The sequence below is a fragment of the Berghia stephanieae genome, chromosome 1 (genome assembly GCF_034508935.2).
Source record: "Berghia stephanieae isolate SIO BIC M18660-M18661 chromosome 1, UCSD_Bste_1.3, whole genome shotgun sequence".
Taxonomy (NCBI): domain Eukaryota; kingdom Metazoa; phylum Mollusca; class Gastropoda; order Nudibranchia; family Aeolidiidae; genus Berghia; species Berghia stephanieae.
Genome location: NC_088360.1, coordinates 47,962,048 through 47,986,957, shown reverse-complemented (window position 1 = coordinate 47,986,957; position 24,910 = coordinate 47,962,048). Strand labels below are relative to the sequence as shown.

Genomic DNA, 24,910 nt, shown 5'->3' with positions numbered 1-24,910 from the left:
TCTTTGGCTTTGGCCCCAAATCAACAGGCCCACTAGAATGGGAAAGAAAACAATATTTAATTAACCATAGAAAAACAAAAGCAATAATACTTAAACTAGATCACCTTTTTCACATATCACAACACTATAAACTTCTCAACACACGTGGTCACTGCCCTACGTGCTTGGCACAAACTATCAAATTAGAAAATCACTTGTATTAATACACTCATAATATAAGCAGAAAGATAGAATCAAATGAATAATTCCACCAACCGCAAGGCCTGTAACAATTAAAATCACAATTAATTGATTTTAATAAACTGAAGTAAAAAACTTCTTGCAAAACAGCATCGGCTGAACTTTGCATAGAAAATAAAATACGTCCGAATCGTCGGACGGCCAACTGGTGACTGGGCAGGATGAAAGTTTTACAAAAACCAAGAAACAGAATTTTAAAAGAAAAGAAATACTTTTTTTATTAAAATGGTCTCTCTTTCTGTGCCCGGAAATGACTCGCGGGAAAATCCACGAACTGTGAAATAGAATTTCCGACCTCAAACTAAAGCCATTAAAACGGTTCTACTCAACACCAGGTCCCTATGTCCCTTTATCTATTCCAGAGAAGTCAACTACAAAAGGACGAATGCGATATGATCATCACATCGGGACATCACGAACTAAGGATAACATTGGGATTAGCGTACACAATAAACTTAATAAAACATTAATAATAACATTTCGTGACACATCCCCCTTCTTCAGACAAAAACACCATTTTTGTTACAATAATTTGAACGAAATGTTCACATCCGAGACAAGAAGTCTGGCCCATGGTTGTCAGTTCCCTTAACAGACCTCAGGGTGAACCGATACTGACTCAATAACAGAGCCCAACGCATGAGTCTGCCATTCTCGGACTTTGCTCGATTCAAGTAAAGAAGAGGCGCGTGATCTGTCTCAATGACAAATTGTCTCCCGACAAGATACGTGCTCAACTTCTGTATTGCCCAAACTAGAGCAAGACATTCACGCTCCACAACTGGGTAACGTTGCTCCCTTGACAACAGTTTCCTGTTTACATGTTAGAACGCTCTACGCTTTGGCGCACCCCAAACAATATGATTCATCTCTCAGTGGAACAGTCCCAAGGGGCACTTTGGGTATTCGCCATCTAGGTGCCGATCGCTGACATCGGTCACACGACTGGCAAAATCTCTGGACATCGGTCCACACGCTGGGCCAGAAGAACTCGTTGAGAATCCGGTCAGTAGTCTTCTTAGCGGCCATGTGCCCAGCAGGTATATTTTCATGACCCAACTTCATGACCGTGGGTCTAAGGTCCTTCGGAACGACCAATTGTCTCATGACATCTCCATGATTGGTCCGCTTTGGCCTAAAATACCGGACGAGGATACCATCTTCGAAACCATACCAAGTCTCGTTAGATCGGCCAGTCTGTCTTACCTCTCCGGTCTGTGCCATCTGCATGCACTTCATCAGTGTCTGGTCGTTGGTTTGTTTCTCCACTAACTGCTTGACAGTGATGTCGATATTTGACGCAATCGGCGTCGTCAATGGCTTCTTGCCCTTCTCGTGCGCAGCTGACCTCGTCTCCACTGCATTCACTTCCCCAATGGCAATTCCTGGACATTTTGCATTGGGAATATTCCCTACAATTACATCATACAATGTGTCGTCCATTTGCATTGCCGAAACCGGCCCATCGTAGTATGGACATCTCAACTCCGCTTCTACCACGGAGGCTGTTGCAATGCTACCATCTGCAAGCGAAACCGGTACTTTCTTGTCGCTCACTTTCTCTGGTGAAAATATTCCTTGCGTACCACCACGCAGCTACAACCGCTGTCACGCAGAACAGTCACACGCTTCCCGTCAATGAAGCCTGTTGCCACTGGCATACGCGAGAATTGATGGTTGTCGTCTGCTGTGCAAGCTGCAGAGATCACGGGTACAGTGCACCCACATTTGAGTTCCATAGATCCGTGGTGATTTTTGCACTCCAGTTCTGTGGTCAATGACGCCGCAGTATGTGACACACGGTCACGTTTCTTCCAGCAGTTTTCTTCAGTGTGACCCCGTCGTTTGCAAAATCACACGTTGGAACTTCCGCTCGAAGAGCAGAGAGCTGGTGTGGCTTCTGTCGGCAATCGCGAGCGATATGGCCAGGTTTGGAGCATCGATGACAAGTCATCCGGTTGTCCTTCTGCGCCCCCATTGAACTCGTCTCCATGGCCTTCATATGACGCTCATCCTTTGTCGGCTTCATTGTCAATGATGACTCCTTACCCGTCCTAGGCATGGTCGAGTGAGGCCTAGAATAGGCGTTCATCGCCCCGTGCGCCTCCACATAATTTTCAACCAACTTGACAACTTCTTCCGTGTTCCCAGGTTTCCTTTCCTTGAGAAACACCTGTAAATCCCGGCCACATGAATTGATTAGCTGCTCCTTCAGTATCAGATCTATAATCTCTTCAGCGTCGGATTTGTTTTTCCCCGCCAAAGAAATCCACCTGTCCAGGTACCCAGCAATTCTAATCTTAAATTGGCCCATACGCTCTCCATGCTCTGGCCTACTTGTACGGAAGCGTGCGGCAAACCCATCCTCCGTCAAATTGTAATGCGCGAGCAGAGCGTCCCTGACCTTCCCGAAGTCTTTGGCATCGGCCTCGTCCATACGGGTATAAACTTCCAGGGCCTTTCCGGACAGTAGGGCACCCAGGTGGGTTGCCCAGTCAGAACTGTGCCAGTTATTGGCAGAAGCATGCCTTTCAAATCGCGAAATGTAACTCGAGACCTCATCTCTCCTATCATCAAGCGGCGGTAGTCGTGGGCTCTTCCCGACCGACGACGACGGCACATGAGTCCCGGAGGAGGCATGAGTTTGATGCTGTACCTTCAGTCTTTCCAACTCCAACTCTCTTTCCAAAAGAGCGGCTTTCAGCTCCAGTCTCTTCTCTTCGCGGGCGCTCTCCTCCTTTGCCGATTCTCGATCGTGTTCTCTTTGCTCTCTTTCGTGCTCCCTTTGTTCTCGCTCGTGCTCCCTTTGTTCTCGCTCGTGCTCCCTTCGCGCCTTGGCCTCATTCAGAGCATCCGTCTTGCGAGCCTCTTCCTGCTTTATTTGTTCATCTACCCATTTCCTTAAAGCCTCACCTTCCAATGCCAGTTGAGCACCGAGTTTGATTAATTTCTCAACATCCATGATGGTTCAAGGAGGAAAAGACAATGTAGTTCAATAAAATAAAGCAAAGGAGATAAAACACTTGAGCAAGCAAGAGAAACTTAAAAACAAAGTCTTTGTAATTATACAATTAGAAAATCAGTCAACGATATCAACTAGTGGAAATTTATATACCTTCGGGTATAACTGACGAATGAATTTAAATATTGCAATAATTACTTACTTCAAGCAATTATCATTTCTTCTCGCCTTTAATGGCAAATAAAATAATCAGCGATGATGTGTAACAACACTTCTCATAATATAACAACCACGGGATACAGTAGGTATCGACGCTCCCTGTTCCCAACTCAGTTTAAAATAACAAGTCAATCTGACCCAATTCACGTAAATCTCAGTGACAGACAACTGGTTTAAGATAACCAGCAAGTGACAACAATAACAGAAGGTTTCAACTTAGCCGATGTCTTTTAACAAAAGGCAATAAATCAATGACAGTGCAAGTTCCTATTCAATGTCATGGGATACGACTTTACAGTTTTACGTCAGTCAACAAAATATAAACTGTCTTTATAAGTGAGTAACGGGTGAGGTGAGAGTCAATTACAAATCACCCCTGACCATCAGTATTAGACAAAAATCAATCTGTTAAACGTCAGCAAAAGTACCCGGCAGCTCCACCAAAAATGTCACAAAGTGACAATGCCAAAGAGTGAGTCGGTGGTCTGCAGAACCTCCGTCCCAGTCAATGGCCTTAAAGGGTTGCTAACGTCCAACAAATTGACCAGCCCAACAAACTAACAATCAGAGAATGATAAGTAAATTTTCATATTTCATATAATTTATTAATGCAAATTACTCTCACACTCTCTCTCATTCGCACATGTAATGACGAACACTCAATTCACTAGACAGTAACGATGAACGTGGAACAATGAATAAATCACATAAGTCACAAACAGATTTCACAAGAAGGTGGGGCCCCTTACCTTTACAGAACACATAGAACACAATATGAACTGTCCGTCACAGGTCCGTCAGGGCTTCTTCCTCTTGTCGAGATGATGCAGTCTGTCGTCCTTTCTTCTACTGTCACAATTTGTACTGTCCAACCTCTCTTTGAATCTAAGGCGTCGGCCTTATAACAATACAACTAAAATGTCCACGGCTTTGGCCGGATATGAACAATATTCATATGGTATAATATCGATGGCATCGGCCAAGGATAAGGCGATTAAAATGTTCTGGCTTTGGCCACAAATCAAAAGAAGAAAAGTCTTACATCCAAAATTCAAAAGGGTTAAAGTTAATTCATATAATAGTTTCTTTGGCTTTGGCCCCAAATCAACAGGCCCACTAGAATGGGAAAGAAAACAATATTTAATTAACCATAGAAAAACAAAAGCAATAATACTTAAACTAGATCACCTTTTTCACATATCACAACACTATAAACTTCTCAACACACGTGGTCACTGCCCTACGTGCTTGGCACAAACTATCAAATTAGAAAATCACTTGTATTAATACACTCATAATATAAGCAGAAAGATAGAATCAAATGAATAATTCCACCAACCGCAAGGCCTGTAACAATTAAAATCACAATTAATTGATTTTAATAAACTGAAGTAAAAAACTTCTTGCAAAACAGCATCGGCTGAACTTTGCATAGAAAATAAAATACGTCCGAATCGTCGGACGGCCAACTGGTGACTGGGCAGGATGAAAGTTTTACAAAAACCAAGAAACAGAATTTTAAAAGAAAAGAAATACTTTTTTTTTTAAATGGTCTCTCTTTCTGTGCCCGGAAATGACTCGCGGGAAAATCCACGAACTGTGAAATAGAATTTCCGACCTCAAACTAAAGCCATTAAAACGGTTCTACTCAACACCAGGTCCCTATGTCCCTTTATCTATTCCAGAGAAGTCAACTACAAAAGGACGAATGCGATATGATCATCACATCGGGACATCACGAACTAAGGATAACATTGGGATTAGCGTACACAATAAACTTAATAAAACATTAATAATAACATTTCGTGACACCCAGCAGAAAAAATTGATTCTTTAGACTCAAAAAAGCTCTCTATAAAACAACATTATGTTCTTATTAATCAAACAAATATCATTCTTCAACTTATATGATGAACAAAATAAATCTGAATAAGAAAAAATGTATCTATATTGTGTCGTATCAAAAGTGACGATTTTGTTCTTGGTAGGAAGGAGAGGGTTTAATCAATCTTGATGTAATCAAAGCATCACTTTAGATTCGAGTCAGAGTCCTTCGGAGCCATAAGGCTCATGGAGCCGGGGTTTATCCCGGTTTTTTTTAGCGTGAAATGAACAATAGCAATAGCTTGCTACCCTTTGATTAGGACGTAAGTCTATTGCAAAGTACTTTCCGCCAGATCTAACAAATCCAGCTTCCCATTCCATTCACTGCTGGGTAGACACCGGGGGTCAGAAAAAAAAAATCTCGACTGTATCCGGGATCGATCTTTGTCCCCTTGGTATGAATCGAGTGCTCTACCAACTGAGGTAATGGGAGTCCTCGAGACTGAGTACAGTCCATGTAACTTAACACTGGAACTTCACGGATGGTACAAGAAAACAGAATATTATAAAAAATATCATATGGATGCTGTGCGTTTGGCTAAGATCCTCACAACATTGCCATAAGCTATGTGCATCCTTGAACGTTTTTGTCTTGTTAAGTCTGGTTTAGTGAGAATCACTCATAAACATCGATGACAAAAACAATAACAATTTCATGAGTGACGTCAACTTAGTTCTATCTATAACGAAGGCAGGGTGAGTCTTGTAAAAAAAAAAAAACAGTTTAGAGGATCAACTATGATTCAGATTGTATTCTGCAAACTTTGGTTGTAAATAAATAAATAATAAAATTCCCTTTATTCATCCCCAAGGGGAAATTTGTCTTTAGGATCTATTCCAAGGGAAGACTGGAATAACCCAGGCGTCAGCCGCTGTGCAGCGCCGCAAAGTGAGCAAGGGCGAGGTGACTTGCTCAAGGCCACACAGCGCAGCGGCGGGTGATTGAACTCGGTACCTTTTGGGTACGAAGCAAAGACCGTACCACTGAGCCACTCTGCCCCCAAATCCCCTTATTTCTTCCATGGAGGGTGATGTGGTGGGTAGGAGAGATGGTGTGATTTTTCATAGATGAAATTTGGCTCGGTTGGTCAGTGGTACCGTGGCTTGTCTTGTCACAAAAGTCAAGCAATGTTAAGCGTGGTCAGTGGTTGGTGACAGTGATCGTGAAAATTCTGGTCCCAACGTTTTATTCTTAGTCCTTGTGTAAGGCACTTAACCCACAATACCACACTCGACACATGTGTGAGTGAGTACTTAGCTATAGGCAGTGGTGGATTTGGTAAGGGTGATAGTACAGAAGAGAACGCCTAACAGGCGACTGGTACCATATGAAATGGACATGTGAAATATATATAAAGATTGAGAGAGAGAGAGAGAGGGAGAGAGAGAGAGAGAGAGAGAGAGAGAGAGAGAGAGAGAGAGATAGTTTAATTATTAACGAATGATCTGTTGCAGCTTTTGCCCAGTAAATTTTCTTGACGATGATGCAAGTCTGAATAAATAAATGTAAATAAATTATGATGACATAACTTCAACAGTGTCTTTTATTTTGTCAAAAAGTCAGCCTTTACGCTGGGGCGACCTGTAACCGAAGACTTTTGGTATATTGCTGTTTATGCTGTTGTTTGTGAATCAGCTCGATGTTATTTTACTTTGTGTGCGGCTGTATTGGTTTTCACGGATGACCTGCCACATACCTCCCTACAATGCAACATTTGTATCCTGTATGGCACGTTAAAAGGATCGGTCAGTGTTTCGCTTTAGTCGCTTTTATCTCCAGTTTTATCTATTTCTTACGGCCAAAATTGAATGTAAGTCTTGAGACATCAGGTCATGGAACCAGTTTATCCCGGTTTCTATAGCTTGAAACGGACAATAGTAATTGTTTGCTACCCTCTGGATAGGACACTAGTCTACTTTATCGCAAAATATTTTTTGCAGATCTAACGTGCTCAGCTAACCATTTACTGCTGGGTAGACAGGAGGGTCAGAAATGGAAAATTCCACTTAACCAGGGATTGATCTCGGGCATTTGCATGTGAAACGAGTGTTCTATCATCTAAGCTATCGGAACCCCCAAAATTTGAACTTGATTTATATAATTTCATAACTTATAACGACTGTCGGTAATTCAGGTCATTTTGACTTTAAACTTATATTTGGTTCCTGGTTTAGATACCATGATACAAGATAATGGTGTATAACACTTTAACGGCGGGGTTCAGATCAAATCCAAGGTGACTTACGAATACGTAATAGGATTCAACAGTCGTGACGCCACTTCCCTAGTAATGACGCATAGAAACTTAGTAGCTTGTTCTAAACTATCGGAACAATGGTGGACGCCCTTATGAAATACTTCTCCGACGAGCATAAAAGTGTATCCATGGCTGACACATGTTGACATTGAGCTTCGGCTCAGTGGATAGTCTTATGTTTCCATTTATTCACTGTGTGGAATCTTTAATTTTTACCTGATGTGGACTAATCTTAATATTGGAACTTTTAACTTAAGATCTATTAAAAGTAACATTCGAAAGTAAGTCAAGAGGAGAAAAACATTATAAATCTGATCATGTTTTGACTTTTATACATTCTGATCACATCATATATGAACAAGTTCTAGCCAGCATGAAGAATAAACAGTACCGATTTTCTTTGTTTAGAACCAAGCTACTCCTTGCTGGGTGGACGAGACATCATACTATTGAATCCTATTATCTATCAGATTACTTATTTCAATATAGGGTATATCCACCGTCGTAACCATTTCCAAGAAGAAATCATTCAAAGCAATACGATTCAGGCTTCATCTAAGGTCCGTGGTTGTATTCAGATAGAATTATACTCAGAAAAATCTTTATTTGGTGCACGGCACAGAATATGGTTTTTGATCTTTATTTTTTATCTTTTTTTACATGGTCAGCATTTCAGCAGCTTAAAGTCATTTGAATGGGATAAAGTACTTTGTAATAATCTAGACCAAAATAGATAATACAATCCGACCGGAATCTGAAAAAAACACATAATTAATTTTGGCCTTAAATTCGTCCGTCACATAACCCTGATCTTGTCAAAAACTCTCAAACCCGGGACTTTATCAAATTCCCAGGTTTGAGAGCTTTTGACAATGTGAGGGTCATTTTAATAATCCATCGAAATTTGAAGGAAGAGTTTTCTGATAAAAATCTTTAAAATATGATATTTTTCTTTTGAGTAGGACGGCAGAATATTGGGTAGACAGGGGCCTGGGAAATTGATATGAAATCTAAATTCAGTCTTTTTGTCTGTTTCTGTATCTGAGCCACCAGCCTAAAAAAATTAACGCATAAAACATGAACAACCCCCCTCCCCAGTCCCTCCACCGAGGCACAAAAGAAGAAAGATAATATAAGCCCCAGAATAAATAATGATAAATGGAAAATTTAAGATGTTTCAAAAGTCACTTTTATTAAAAAGTCAGCATTTAAGCGAAAAAATAAAGCATTAAAGATAGCAGAAAAAGACATTTGTGAATGTGGAGAGGGGAAGCAGGATGCCACACGTGTTTCGCACACCTCTACAAAGTACAATAAGCAAAGGGCGACCATTTGGTCTGAGAGGACTACTCTAAAGTCGAGGCTCTCAGCACGAGCTTGGGAAGACCACAGCATTACTGCATCTTGTCAAAAAGACATCATGAGGGGAAAAAGAAGTGAACAAATATATAATTATCAATAAATTAAATCGAATCACAACCAAAATGACAACAATGAAAGCAACAATAATAAATATGTCTCTAATGGACTTTTAGTTCTAATGAATGCTTAAAAGGACTTTTCATATTATGCAGTAACTAAAATACAATATCTATCTAGTGTTTAAGCACTCAATGGTCTTGAAAGCTGCTTAAAAAAAAAAAGAACATAAGTTTAGTTCGTAGAAAGTGTTTTTACTCATGTAACATAAATTTACAATGTTCAAATTTTCTCAGAGGCCGAGGAGAAGCATTAAATTTGTATAACCCGACGTATGCTTATTTGCAGCTCTGATAACCCAAATTGTTAAAGGCTCATTGTTGTAATGGAATACTCTCACACCAATGCAAAATATTGTCCATTACTAATGTTAAATCAGACCTATAAATTGCGTTCTGTTATCATATCATATCTGAGCGCAAATTATGGGCTTCTTTATCACAGTTTTAATGACCAGGACAAATTGTGTTGTTTCAAGAGAATATTTATATGCCTTGTAAGGGAATGTAAACCAACTCGATCTCTGCGATCCACCAGCTCTCGGCTAATGAAAAAAAAACATCCCACGAAAAAAGTTTGCTGAGCGTGGTTTTGCATTTTCGGCTCCAATTGTATGGAATTCTTTACCAACAAAAACTCGACAATGTGAAAGTCTGCCAGTCTACAAACGGCTTCTAAAACCCAATCATTTTCATTTTGCTTATTGTGGTTCTATTTGAATTTCGAACAAGATATTATGTGAGTGACTGGTGTGGTGATTTTGTAGTCGAATGAGTGAACCTGTGTGATATCAAAAAACTATTGTAAAGTACCTCTGAGCACTATTTGTGGATACCGTTGCTATATCAAATAATAATAATAATAATAATAATAATAATAATAATAATAATAATAATAATAATAATAATGATGAGATGATATAATAATAATAATAATAATAATAATAATAATATATAATAATAATAATAAAATAATATAATAATAATAATAATAATAATAATAAATATATAATAATAATAATAATAATAATAATAATAATAATAATAATAATAATAATAATAATAATAATAATAATAAATAATAATAATAATAATAATATAATAATAATAATAATAATAATAATAATAATAAAATAAATAATAATAATATAATAATAGATAATAATAAATAATAATAATAATAATAATAATGATAATGATAATAATAATAATAATAATAATATATAATAATAATAATAATAATAATATATATAATAATAATAATAATAATAAATAATAATAATATAATAATAATATATGATATAATAATAATAATAATAATAATATAATAATAATAATAATAATATAATAATAATAATAATAAATATAATATAATATAATAATATAATATATAATAATAATAATAATAATAATATAATAATAATAATATATATAATATAATAATATAAAAAAATTAATTAATATATTATATATTATAATATTAATTATAATAATAATAAATATATTATATATTTTAATATATATATATATTTTATTATTATATATTTTATTATTATTAAAATTATTATTCCTATTTTCTGGAAAAAAGAAGCTAATAAATATTTTTTACTGTTAAAGGAACAAAACGTGCTTCGGATTGATATTTATGTGATCTCAGTGAAAAAACACTGGCATATAGATTCCACAACGAAAGCAGCAACCACACACACACACACACACACACGCACACATACACACACACAAACTCTCACACACATGCATGCCAACACACAAAAACACACACACAAACAAACCAACACAAACACACAAAAACAAATATGAAAAATGACAATAACCTCCATTTAAATTATAATTCTTTAGTGTTTGCTATCTCTCTCTCTCTCTCTCTCTCTCTCTCTCTCTCTCTCTCTCTCTCTCTCCTCTATGACGCATCCGAACGCGCGCACACACACACACTCTCTCTCTCTCTCACACGCACACACACACACACACACACACACACACAAGACAATCCCACACAAATCTTGACATCTACACGTACATCCTTCACAATTTTAAATTGGAAAAGATCAGCAATACAAAAGATTTTAAATGATACCCAGATTTATATCGATGACAGTCAGCTCATAAAAATATGTATTTCAAAACTCACTTCCAGATCATTTTTTCTTTCATTACTTTATTTGAAGAATTTCAAATCCAATATCTTAATATATGTGGTTGTAATGTCATTCTATCGACAAGAGAACTTTACAGTCACGAGTTATTCATTCCGACGATTCCATGTTTGTCTCAAGAGTTGAGTGCTCGAAAAGAGGATTAATCTTAAATTCAGCGTCCCTTTCGTCATGGAAACCGCCGATTACACTCTTAGAAGAAACCAATTCCAAAGCTGAGCCTACTCCTTTAATTTGCATGGGCACATAATTGTTTGTTGAGTGAGAACGCAATGACTGATTTGAAAGATTAGATATCATTTTCTCATCGAAGATCGACTTCTGATCGTCTTCATCTCTTGTTACCAGGAATTCATAAATATGATTTGTATGTCCTGAGAGTTCATGAGTTAAATTCATTTCATTTTCGTAGCTCTTGAAATGTCTGATGCTTCCGCTTCCACTGTCTTTGGCTGTTGAATCGTTGATAAGATTGGCATCGTCTTCTGTTGTTGACTCTGCAAAACTGGTATTGGTTGAGTCTTGTGAAACGTTTTGATTACCATTATTATCAGTTTGACTCTTGTTGGAACTGTTTGCAGTGAAATTTGTGATAGTGTCGGTGGTGATTGGGGTAACATTCTCAGTATCAGCGTCAACCGTTTCATCGCTCTGCAAAAGACAGAAAATGGTGAATAATGAATAAAGTATTCAAAAAGTATTATCAAAGTACATGAAAGAATCGTAATTTTATAATATAGATCAATGTATTCATTTAATACCTGTTATCGCTCCGTTGCACATCATTAGATCTCAACAATGAAAAAAATAACATCATACATTAAATCATTAGACATGGAAAATTTTCGCGATTCAAAAATTATGTTTTTTATATATGAACTGTTGGTAAGCCTTCCATAGTTATTTTAAACTAATAAATAACTTATCAAATAAATGGGGAGATGTAATTAGCAAAAGGTATTTCACGTATGTTAATATTGCTTAAAATATTTAGAATTACCAAGAATTTGTTTACATTGATGAAATGTCACCAGGAAGCCTTTCTTACCTCAAACGCTTTATTCACATGAAATCGATTTCCGACACCTTTCATAGAAATTGAGGGCAAGATGCTTCCGTCGTGATAGGACTTAACCTTGGCAACCATAGCTTCAACATGAGAACGAGGAACAACGCCAATACGGAAGAAACCTACTTTCCCCTCGTTTAGTTTTCTGCAATCTACAACTGTAGACGCCATGTTTTCTGGAGACGGCCCTGAGCACAGAATTCCATCAACCTGGAAACATGAGAATAATTATTGATGTTTTGTTATGTCCAGTTTTGTTTAGATGAGAAAGTTTGAGTAAGTTTTGGTATGTATACCTTCCTATACGATGTTTGCACCCATTTTTAGATCATGTCAGAGTTAGATCGTTTAATTTTACATGCCATTAAAATAGTTCAATAAAATGAGACATCTATGAAACAGATAAGTCTGGAACAAGACAGCTAAAAATCATGCTTACATTCTTCAGTCCAAGTTTAGCCAAAACCTGAAGATGGTGGGTTGTGTCTGCCTCCCCTGTTGGATTAGCAGAAGTCACAGCTATCGGTCCTGTTTGGTCAATCAGATGTGTGGTCACAGTGTTGTCGGGCATGCGGCATGCAATGCTGTCAGGTCGACCGATATATTTGCCAGAATCACCCACTCCAAGATTTGTGTACCAATCACCTGTTGGGAAAACAAGTGTGTGTTAAATGCTGCCAATGATTGGATGTTTTCCCGTTACAAAAGTATCTTAAGTATTCTTGAAAGGAAATTATTTGATAAAAATGCATCATCATTTACTTTAAGGCATTCTTATCATGCCTCCAAATAGAAAAAAATATACATTCTCAGGCAAATCACTAAGAGAGAAAAAATCCCAAAAACTTGAGCACCTATATAGCGCAGTATCCACTAAACGTGCTCAAAACTCTTTACAAAGGATAAAAGGCCAACAGGGACGAGACATGACGTCTGTTAGGCGATATTACATTTGTTTCTTGGAAAGAGACAACGCTGTTGGCGGCCAGGTGCTCATTTTAAACCTGAGTAAAATGAGTGAATTTGAGGACTCCAACCCTGGATCCGAAGTCGGGTGTCATACCACATGACTACATAGCCACATAGCTTAAGGAAACCTAAGTAGAGACCAGAAAATATTAACGTGTTCCTGAGTTGTTTATTCTCTGTACAAGATTCATCGAAGGTGGAAGATTGCCCAAAATGAAGTTGAAGTAATTATTTTGATAAATATATTTTATACATTTGTAGTCAGGAAATTGTTTCGCACAAATGTCATGATAAGAGTGCCAAATTGTGAGCTCTCACCTCGTAAAATGTTTGAAGAAGCGCTATCAAAACACATATTATAATGTAAAAAGTAACAAGTATTCGTATTGTTCCATTTTTTGATATTTTCTGGTGATCACCATCGAGTCACAAAATCCAGAAAAGAACGCTGTTGCTTTTTGTTCTTTCACATGTAGGTCAACATTTCCTAATTTAGAATGTTGCACTTACCTTTCGGCACAACAAGGCTAACGGTAGAAGGCCAAATCTCATTCATTAGTCCCCACACCAAGTCTCCGAATATAGGTCTTCCCTCTTCAATCTGCTCTAATTTGGAAATCCACACTGACATTGGTCTGTCCCCGGCCAGTTTTTTGGTGTTGTATGCTCTCTAGAGAAAATATAAATGAGCTTATTTATCACAGGCTTTAAAAAGTCAGCGTACTTGCGGCTGAGTGTTTTTTGTGGTATGACACTCGTTACGACCTGTAGGTCCTGGATTGTGTCCCGCTGTGGGAGGCTCTTACGCTGGTGACTATCAACAGCGTTGTGTGTTTGTCATTTAAACATTGTAAGAGCGCCATACAGGCTTTACAAATGGTCCTACAAATTATGAAGTGTTACGTTAGCTTGGATATTGCACTAGAGTAAAAGCTCACGTTTTATGGGATCTTGTTTGTTTGTTTTTATTTTGTTTATTATTTTTTGTTGCTATCAATACATTTTTATAGAATGCAGCCCAGTGGACAAAACAACAACAATAACAACAACAACAACAACAACAACAACAACAACAACAAAGAAAACAACAAAATAACAGAACGAAAACAAAGTCAATCCTCTTATCATAAAAAGTATATTCCTAAAAAGATATTGTCATACGTCATGAAATAATGAAACCCGAATATTTTTTTTCGTTTAAAGGTTAGACTGAAAGCCTTCCAAAATCAGTCGGTTTGTCTAGATTTTTAGACAAAAGCTAGAAGGAAAAATTCCGATTCTTACCTCAATAGCAGCAGGGAACTTTAAGGCCGCCACGAGGACGTACACAACGTCGGTCGGAATTCCACAGATTCCTCCTTTGTTCATAATATCTGACATTGAAAGAATAGTATTTGTTAAGAGTGTCGTTTGATAAATTGTTTCTCATTTTCGAATTTATTTCCAATCTTTGTAGTTAATTATTATCTAACATGAAAACATTTGAATATTTTCGGAGCATTGATGTAAAGTCTAAACGTTTGTCGGCACACATGCATTGCTTGACAGAGATGAAGAATCAATCTTAATTCAACGTCATGTTTTCAATTGTGCCATTTTCTGGTGATCTCAATCAAATAAATCACATCTTCTTTGCTTCTATTAAAATACCGGTAAGATACTTAGTGTCATCGTAATACGATTTTGAATAAAAATTGGTAATTTATTAACCCATAGGAAAGGCATGGCAGATTGGGTCTTTCGGTTCTTGGGTCAATAAAATCCCCGGAATCGGTCAAAAACCATTTCATATATATGGCGTATGATCACTGTTTCTATTACGTCCAATGCACACTAAAATGCTGTGTCAAAGTGCGCAAGTCTTTTAGAACCAAATGTTCAAAAATACAGTAAAAGTATCCTGTTTGATAACTGCCGTAACTCTTGCAATATCTAAATTGATTGCTAATCTAGCATCGCCTCTCAATATTGTGTGAAAATGTTTTGTATAATGCTTTAAACACAGGCACAATACTATGACTTATTATCATGCATTCCATCAGCAACCTAGCTCACTATCAATTTGATTTCATAAAAATTGCAACCCTTTAAACCAAGTAATTCAATGCCACCTAGTTGCATTAAACTAGTGCAAATTAATGATAGTACTGCTTCTAGTGATGATGATGATGATGATGATGATGATGATGATGATGATGATGATGATGATGATGATGATAACAAGAATGATAAAGTTCCTTCACAGGGCGTAATATTCCAAGAAAATATGCACCATAATATGTGTACGATAAGCAAAGGAATGACATATCTTCAGTTTAAGAGACACAAATTACCTGCTATAGCCCTGACTCCACTTGCTTTTCTCCCCTCAGCCCAGTATGCCTCTGCTCCTTGAGAGTGCAAGTAGCTGACTTCAAAGAACGGCTTACCGATGGGCAGAATTTCACGCCCCCAAACAGACTTCAGTGCAAAAGCTACAAAACAATATACACATACAATGACGAACAAAATGGAAATAACGATTTCATAAATAAAGGCCCCTTTTGTACCGACAGCGTTGAGCAAGATTCCAATCACGATGAGATTGAAAAAGAACATAACAGCACTCCAAGCTTTGTTAATGACACTTGAAAGTCCTAATAGCAGTAACCCAACAGCCAAGAACCCAACACACCCTGTAATCACAGCAGCAGAATTATCTTGTTCAAAAATTCCAAATCCTCTAGCAGGACCCCAAATCATCCATAGAGCGCCGAACGTGAAGAATGCACAGCTTTCAAAAGACAAACCCTTTGAAAAACAAAAAGAGCCAATAGCCATGCTTGACAGCCCTCCAAGAACGATAGACCATGGGAGAATCCAAAGACCTTGTGGCATCCAAACAATAGCAAGAGCTGCTATCGCGTTGATTGCAAAACCAGCCAAATCAAAACTAGCATAACGAGAGTACCCCATAGAAAAATCAATAGATAGTGTAGAATTACTCTTAGCAGTAGACAAACCACTTTTATTTCGTTTTTCCCGACGGTCCAAATATTTACTCGAGTGGATCATAGCATCATAGAGCTGCTGGGTACTGAGTAGTCTAACTCCAAGAGGAAGTTTCCAGCCGGAATTTTGAACTCTTGAGATATGAGCTGCAAGACTGTACAGAGAGAATATGAAAAAGATCCAACCCATAACATTAACAAATGAGTAACGCCCAGCGTCGACTAAAATAGAGATGCAAAAAATGCACATCACAAGATTTTGAAGGACTTGATAACATTCTTTTGTTAAAGACATCCCTGCAACGCTTGCAAATATGATGAAATATAATACTGTAGCAGCTGTATGGTGCGGAATGTTTTCTTGAGTTGAAAACTTAACAAATAGATTGAACCCGTTGGTCATCCAGAAAATTCCATAGAAAAAGAAATACATCGCATTGTATATGTGATTTCTTCTCACAGCAACAATTCCAAAAATTAGTTGATAGATACCAGCAACGATCACCCAGCTAAATGCCACGTATAGTTCACTGTAAATGCCTGTGGCTTGACAAGCAAAAGAAGCAGCAGCGAGGACATTCATTGCATGTGCTGTAGGAATGTAATCATTGGATTGACTCCCTTCTTCTCGAAACGATTTATTTAATTCTCTGTTTCTGAAACGATTCCCTAATTTGGAAATTATAAGATAAAGAGTCATTGCTGCCAAGAGGAGATAGTAAGCGGCAGCACTTCGCCGCACTGGTTTCCAGAGCGATGCAATTTCGAAAATGCAAGATAAAGACATACCAAAAGCCAAAATTGCTGTAAATTTATCTTTGTGATGTAAACCTCCGAAGATAAAGAACACAGAAGTCAGCAGAAATGTGAGATACCCTGAAAACAAAGCCTCGGAGTCGGCGACATCAGTGTCGGTAAAAGATTCCACCACGTGAAAAACGCCAATGGAGGTCCACATGGCACTGACTGTCATAAGAAACGACCTCAACAACGCTTCTGTTGGATCCTGGGATGTAAGACCTGGGGATGAGAATGCGGTGAACTCTCCTGTAAACGCATTTAGATAACTAATAAATGTACTTCATAACAATGCATTGCATTTTGGTTTGTGTGTTGGTGGGGATGGGAGTGTATGTATGTCTGAGTTTGTGTGTGTGTGTACATGTGTTTATTAACCTAAGTGTGGATACTTCTGTGTAGAGATGTAAAACGCATCAAGCAGTGCTTGGTACTGTTAATAGGATATAAAAATATTTGTCTATAGTTGTTATTGTTAAAATTAATAACATCATCGTCGTCATCATCATCATCATCATCATCATCATCATCATCATCGTCGTCGTCGTCGTTGTCGTCGTCATCATCATCATCATCGTCGTCATCATCATCATCATCATCATCGTCGTCATTAAATGGGAATGATCTGTAAAGTTCAATGTGGGGCAATCACAATCTATCATTTTGTCTGTATTCTCTCTCTCTCTCTCTCTCTCTCTCTCTCTCTCTCTCTCTCTCTCTCTCTCTCTCTCTCTCTCTCTCTCTCTCTCTCTCTCTCTCTCTCTTCCTTTCTCTTGTTATGTCTTCCCGAACATTCCATCTTATGAAATTTGATGAAGTGAAAATAATTTTAATTTGAAGAAAAGGTTTTTGTTTATAATGACTAAACTGAAATTAAAAATAAAATAATAATAAACAAAAATATAAAAATTTTAATAATGAAATTTAGTAAGATTCATGGTATTCAATTTGACTTTAAGTTGAAAATATATATTTCCTGCTCCATCCTGTTTTTGTTTATTCACCTCAACAACGCCACTATCACATTATCTCATTCGTCTGTGGTGTTTCATTCATCCTGTTTTGTTGATAAAGGGGAAACCCGAAACGTCCACAGTATCTGTCTTCGTCTAATAAATTGAAGCTTATAATTCAATACTTATCGTTATTTTTTTTCTTCGAGCTTCAAGCAGCAACATTTTCATTACAGCATAACTAAAAACTTACTGAAAAGTAGAGATGCAAGTGAAAGTGCTATCAGGCATGCTCCATAGCCTAGTCGGATAGGCAGGGTGTTGTCCAGAATTGTGAAGGTGAAGACGGAGACGACCAGAAAAATGATGAAGTGTGTATAGATAGTGGCAATGGTGGCAGAGGAGGGACGAATTCCCAACATTTTGACTATGTGAGGGAAGGAAAAAGACAAATTATTGGAAACAAAATGGTAACAAAAAAAGTGATTATTATTATTATTAGTTTTTATCTTTATTGTCACCCTTTCCTTTTCAATCAAAATTGCTTTGAATCGATGTGTTCATATATGCAGGTCTGCCATCCGAACACACTTTTGAATCCAGTTTAACATTGTAGTAATGGACAATATTTTGCGACATTTAAAAAAAAAAATTCCATTACAACAATGAGCGCATAAGGAATTGGATTACCAGACATGCAAACAAATGCACGTCGCTTTGAATATATTATAGTAATATTATATCTACATAACATTAATTTTCACGGTCCCAAGTGTTTCGTTATAGATATGCACGTGAAAGGGTGAAAATGTGAAAATTATCAATTATCCTATCCTGCACGAGAGCTAAAAGCCAGAGTTGATATGAATAAGTAAGGAATGATGCTGTATCTCGTCAAAAAGTTGTGGTTTTACTTTCTCTCTCTCTCTCTCTCTCTCTCTCTCTCTCTCTCTCTCTCTCTCTCTCTCTCTCTCTCTCTCTCTATCTATCTATCTATCTATCTATCTATCTATCTATCTGTCTCTCCCCTCTCCCAACCACTATCTAGGTGAATCAATACATTAATCGTCATTCACAAGATATGTACACTTAAAATAACTTACTTGCGTCTGTAAGAAAATAGAAATAAAATTAATACTCGAATGTAAGAGAAAACAATCAAACCTGTTGATGACGTCACAGTTACCAAGAAGTTTATTTTTCAAAAGTCACGAAGAAAAAACCAAGCACCCATCATCACAACAGTCTCTGAGGATCAGGTTTATGTATCATTCCAAAATTACAGAAAGCAACCAAAGCATGCAATTTTAATCGTTTGGTCTTGAAAACACATTGAGGGCGTGCATGGTATGAAATAAAAATAATAAAATAAATAAAATTCTCTTTCTGTATCCCATAGCGGAAATTTGTCTCTAGTGTCTATTCCAAGGGAAGACTGGAATAACACAGGCGTCCGCCGCAGTGCAGCGCAATCTAGGGCGAGGTGATTTGCTCAAGGCCACACAATGCAGCGGCGGGTGATCGAACTCGGTACCTTTCGGGTATGATGCAAAGACCGTACCGCAGAGCCACGCTGCTCACCATAATACGGAGATATCTCGAAACTCACAATGAGCATTTTAGAGCACGTCGTAACCCGGCACCCAGTCAAGACCATTATCACTAAGAGCGCAATAACAGCACTTAGGTCCGGGTTTTACAGAGCACCGAGTCCTTCTATTAAAGATGAAACCGTTAGGTCTACAATAATAATCACATAAATAGTAAAGCATATCATAATTTTAAAGAAGACAACCATAACATTATAATGATATTTTAAAATGGCTGAATATGAACATTTTAAAAAATCTACTCACATCGTTTTTCACAACACACCTCCCAATATTGAATATGTAAAGGTCTCGTGTAATATTTCGGTCCCAAATGAACAGCAGTAACTATAAACACTCAGAGCTTAGTTAATCAACAAAAATACACTTGTTTACCTTTGATTTTTTTCACGGTCAAAATGAGTTGTTTTTGCAATGAAACTGTGCGTATTTCCGCTTAGCTTTAAGAACAATAAAATGAGTTTAATAAAGGGTATCTTTTTCTAACTTGAATATCAATTCTCCCTTCTCTTTATTTTAATCTTATAAAAAAACACACACGCTTTAAATAAGAGGCGCGCGAGACAAATGAAGGGTAATGTTTTGTTCAACCGCAGTTTTCTTTTAGTTTTCGCTGAAAATGACGTGTGCTCTCTGAATATAGACACCGGATTAGCAACCACAGGTATTAAAATAATGGTAGCGTGCCCTATGCTGCCCCGCTACTGATCCGGGTTTAACTCATAGCCCGTTTAGGTCCTGTTGACATCCACCAATTGGGGGTTTTCCTGTTTTGGTAGACAAAGAGAATTATGACTAATTTACTAGTAAGGGCAGATTTTTAGATAGCAAGTTCATAATAAATGGAAACGAGATATATAGTAGAGGTGGTTGGATAAAAACAGATAATATCATTATATATTTGGTATTTGATCCATATTACGTTTTGCCACATACGACAAAATGCTTTCCACTTAAAATATAAAATGATGAAAAGCCTCCTTCTATAAATTTTCACTTTTAAAAGTTTACTTCATATATCGATAGATTTGAATGACCCTCCCCCTTGCTCACTCCATCTTGTCAAAAAGGTCTTAAACCCGAGACTTCTATGACCTACGACAGAACAGTAAATTTGCCAAAATAAAGATTTAAATTCGTTGTTCTCGTTCACATGTCAAAGCAAACCGAATGCATTCTCAGTTCAATATAGACGCCAAAAAAATAAATAATAATAATAATAATGATAATAAAAGAAATGGTCTATTAGAGCAAGAATCAGTGAGGGATAAGTTACCAGAAATCGCAAAGCCCTACCCATAAATTTCTCGGTAGCCAGTTTGATGATAAAAAAAATCCCCAAACAAACCATAACATATCATGGCACTTTTCCTTATGGGTCAAGTGATTCACTAATAGGGTGACGGTGAAAGAAGGTAGCTAATAAGAAAAACTGATTTAACACAATACGAAAAATAAAGGAATGTAGGGGAGAAGAAATTGTACAGGTGAAATGTTGAAATTGTATTATGTTCTACAAAGAAAGAATGGTTTCGAAAACTATTAATAGGTTATGATTATTCGGGTTCATTTTTCTCCAAAATTTTGGTTTAGATCAGATCTAAATTCAGATGTTTCGGACAGCTTTTGAAGAGGTTACTGAACTATTTAATTTATCAATTCATTTTGGAGACGTTTTTAGTATTTTACTCATAATTCAACTTATTCGTTGTGACGAAATGTGACGATTTAATTAATAAAATATGTGCTTTTGGCCACCTTTTTACCTTTAAAGATAGCTACTGGATTGAATTTTATTCGAATGGAACTTCTGAACTTATTTAATCATTTTGCAAATAATTTCTTTTTTGTCTTTCAGCTCATAAAATGCATTTACTCGGTCGATCTTTATTATGATAAAATAGTCTTTAAACAACTGATATGCGCATAAATGGAATTCGGTATGGACACGACTCTGCTTATACGAGTATCAATTTCTCTCTCTCTCTCTCTCTCTCTCTCTCTCTCTCTCTCTCTCTCTCTCTCTCTCTCTCTGTCTCTCTCTCTCTCTCTCTCTCTCTCTCTCTCTCTCTATATATATATATATATATATATATATATTATATATATATATTCATTTCAACCACACATTTCATGTATATATATATATATATATATTATATATATATATATATATATATATACACATACATACATATATATATATATATATATATATATATATATATATATATAGAATGCAAATTGTCACTCACATTTTTTGACGAATCGTCTCGGCCACAAAAAATGTGAGTGACAATTTGCATTCTATATTAGCTCTAACCATCATTATCGAGCACTTTCGTACCTACGAGTACCCACCAACACTCATATATATATATATATATATATATATATATATATATATATATATATATATATATATAATATATACATATATGTATTAACCATTCGGTCACTCCCCCCCCCCCCCCCCCCCCCCGACTTAAGGACAGCTTTTCTTTTTTGGAAGGAGGTATTGATCAGTGGGTGGTGCAATTTATGTCACGACTAGATATATCTACAACTATTAATAGTTCCCGTACAGAAATATAAAATTTGAACAACGTGCTTAGGAATTATTTAGAACCCACATTTCTGGTGTCTTTGTCCCACACGATTATCTACCCGTTTTCCAAGAAAATGAATGAGAATAATAAGAAACACCTGCGTCGATATAGGTACGTGTACCTTTCACGCCTGCACCAATCAGATGTTATTTTATGTTACATTGACGTGACCTGTCTTCATAAATTGGTACGACTAATGTCCGGGTGGTGTTGACACAAACAATTGGATTTTTATTCTTATGTACGACAATTGGGTTAAGTTTAGGTTATATCTTTTATTCAGGACAAAAGATTTTTTATAAGAAAGACAAAGCATAATATCTGGCATTTCGGACCGGTATAGTCTAAAAATCATTTTTGGCATCAGGCACACCCCGAAATAATACCAATTTGAGACAATGCGTCACATACGACGTGCATTTTTTTTGCAGGTTTGATAACCCAAATTGTTATGGGCCCATTGTTGTAATAGAAATACTCTATAACCAAAGTAAAATATTTTCCATAAAATCAAGCCCATAATTGCATTCGGTCATCAGACCTGTAAATATGTGCACTTAGACCACATGTATTGTAGTGTTTGTTGATGGAGTTAGTTCAGGATTTCCTCCACTTGAGAATACGTGCAGAACAATTAAACCAATCAGTTTAATTTGATAACTACATCCGATTACTGCTGTTGGCCAGGTGATCGTTGGTCTTTTTCCATATGTGTGGTTATCATACAATGCAATCACAAGATCCTGTTTGTAGCAGGATCAATCCTATTACTGACCAATCCATACCGTCATGGTTGAGTTGTTTTTGGAAAGTTTATGTACAGCTGGCCGTAAAAAGCAATAGTTAGGAAACATTTTAAAAACCCAGGGAATCGTGTGCCACTTATTTTGTAGAAACAAATAAAATTAATAATTATAAAATTTGATATCATTGAACGATAAGCCGAGAACGAAAGATTCAGTCTACAGGAATTTATAAAATTCTACTTCTTATTATTGTGTCAAATGAACTGTGCTGAGAATAAGTAAAGTCAGAAAACAATTTATTGTATTGTTACAAAATGGAAAAGAATCTTTGCTCAACATAATTAAGTAAAATCGAAGAGAGATATTCAATTCATGATACTATTAAATGATTGCGCATGACGAAAGTCTGTACTTCCTATTAACATAGTTCTAGCGTAATATATGTGGTAATCATAAAGAGTTTTAAATTTGATAAATTTAGCTATCAGTCTTCAATGATTAAAGGCACCCCTGATAATACGAAGTTTTAGAGCAACAATCATACAAATTTGACTTAGACTGTTTTAAAATGGGTTACATCATCTACCATGATGGTCCCTTCAATGATTGCCAGTTTTACAAGAAAAAAATCCACCTACATTCCATGTATTTGACTAATATCAGTCCGGGTTCCTTCTCACGGACAATGGAAAGACACGTAAAAGTCGTGATTTTGTGGTTAGTGTTATTTTTAGACTTTTTTACCTGCCTCATGTGACGTCAAATTGGAGGGGAATTCCCTACCTTCTTTCTATATAAAGAAGACTTACCAGAATTTATATAAATCTCCTAAACTCTCCACCCGTTTATTTTCTTTTTCGACATGCATTTAATTTATAACAACCCTTATTGACTAGGTCACGTTATTGTATTCATTATTTCCTTGTAAGCAGGCAAACACCAGAGAATAACATTTAAGAACACAGAAATAAGAAGATAAGTAAATATAACACAGCATTATCTAAATTTTCTAACAGCCGTGTTTTTCTGGACAAAAATAAATCTTTGGAGTTTGATTACAATAAAATCAACTTTGCCACCTTTTAAAAGTGATATGTAAAATTAGCGATTGGGATGATTAAATAAAAAAAATAAGAAAGAAAAATTAGGAAAATAACAAAAAGCAAGGATGAGTGTCCAACAAGAACAAGGAAAGGTAAGTCATTCAATTGCACTTTTACACATCTTACATTTACTCCTTTTTTTTTTGGTCTGTTGTTAACCCTTTAATTGCGAAACTTATTTTCTTCCAAATCATCTATTCTGCTTTAAAATGTTATATTTGTAGAATCAATCGTTTACAGTGTGGTGACAGCGATGCGATTCTGGTGTCATTCATTCTTGAGTCACATCGCTACCGTTAATGTCTTGCGGTAGTGGTCTAGGGGTATGACATTTGTCTTCGGATCAAAAGGTCCAGGATTCGAGTTCCACTCTAAGCGGTGCATAGTTTAATCTTTGGAAAAGGCTCTTTACTCACATTCTCTCATCGTACCCAAGTCTAACATGGGTATTTGGAATTTGGTATTTTGTTAACATCGTTTTCTCTTTCGGAAAAAAAAACATTGTAATTTCGCCTAACAGACGTCATGTCTGGTCCTACATGTTAAGTGTTGCTGTTGGCTAGGGATCCCTGGTAAACCGCTTAGAGTACATTTAGTGGCTATTGTGCTATTTAAATGCTCAAGTTTTTATTGTTAATGTTACGTATAATATAAGATTAGAGCAAAATCCAACAGCACTTGTTAAAAGTTAATTCATTAGTATTTAGAGTGGTTTACAGTGCTTAAAGTCAATTTCATTGAGTGAAATTTTTATAAAGGCCAGTGATTGAAAATGGAATGGAACGAAAGGGGCTAAATTCGGTCACCTGGCATTGGTTTTGTTTCCAATTTATTTGATATTTTGT

The 24,910-nt window shown here is 36.6% G+C and overlaps 2 protein-coding genes across 4 annotated transcripts in view; one reads left to right on the top strand and one right to left on the bottom strand.

Annotated features, from left to right (window-relative positions):
• Positions 1-10,907: 10,907 nt before the first annotated feature.
• On the bottom strand, positions 10,908-20,252 carry LOC144976592 (uncharacterized). 3 transcript variants are annotated; one of them, XM_078920890.1, is made up of 8 exons: positions 19,854-20,252; positions 18,251-18,424; positions 15,590-17,266; positions 14,541-14,629; positions 13,767-13,926; positions 12,727-12,932; positions 12,267-12,497; positions 10,908-11,869 (listed from the first exon to the last, which is right to left on the bottom strand). In XM_078920890.1, exons 2-8 carry the CDS (start codon positions 18,417-18,419, stop codon positions 11,309-11,311), a joined length of 3,093 nt encoding a protein of 1,030 aa, XP_078777016.1. In that variant the 5' UTR covers positions 18,420-18,424; positions 19,854-20,252; the 3' UTR covers positions 10,908-11,308. The 3 variants fall into 3 exon arrangements, with proteins under 3 accessions (XP_078777016.1, XP_078777027.1, XP_078777022.1); XM_078920901.1 differs by having other exon boundaries at positions 11,182-11,869; positions 19,983-20,057; XM_078920896.1 differs by lacking the exon at positions 19,854-20,252 and adding an exon at positions 19,162-19,245 and having other exon boundaries at positions 11,182-11,869.
• A 3,551-nt stretch (positions 20,253-23,803) lies between these two features.
• Positions 23,804-24,910, top strand: part of LOC144976586 (uncharacterized) — a 21,083-nt gene continuing 19,976 nt past the window's right edge. The window contains exon 1 of the mRNA XM_078920882.1: positions 23,804-24,157. Coding sequence (XP_078777008.1) covers positions 24,131-24,157 — 27 coding nt within the window. The 5' untranslated portion in view covers positions 23,804-24,130. The remainder of the gene's footprint in view (positions 24,158-24,910) is intronic.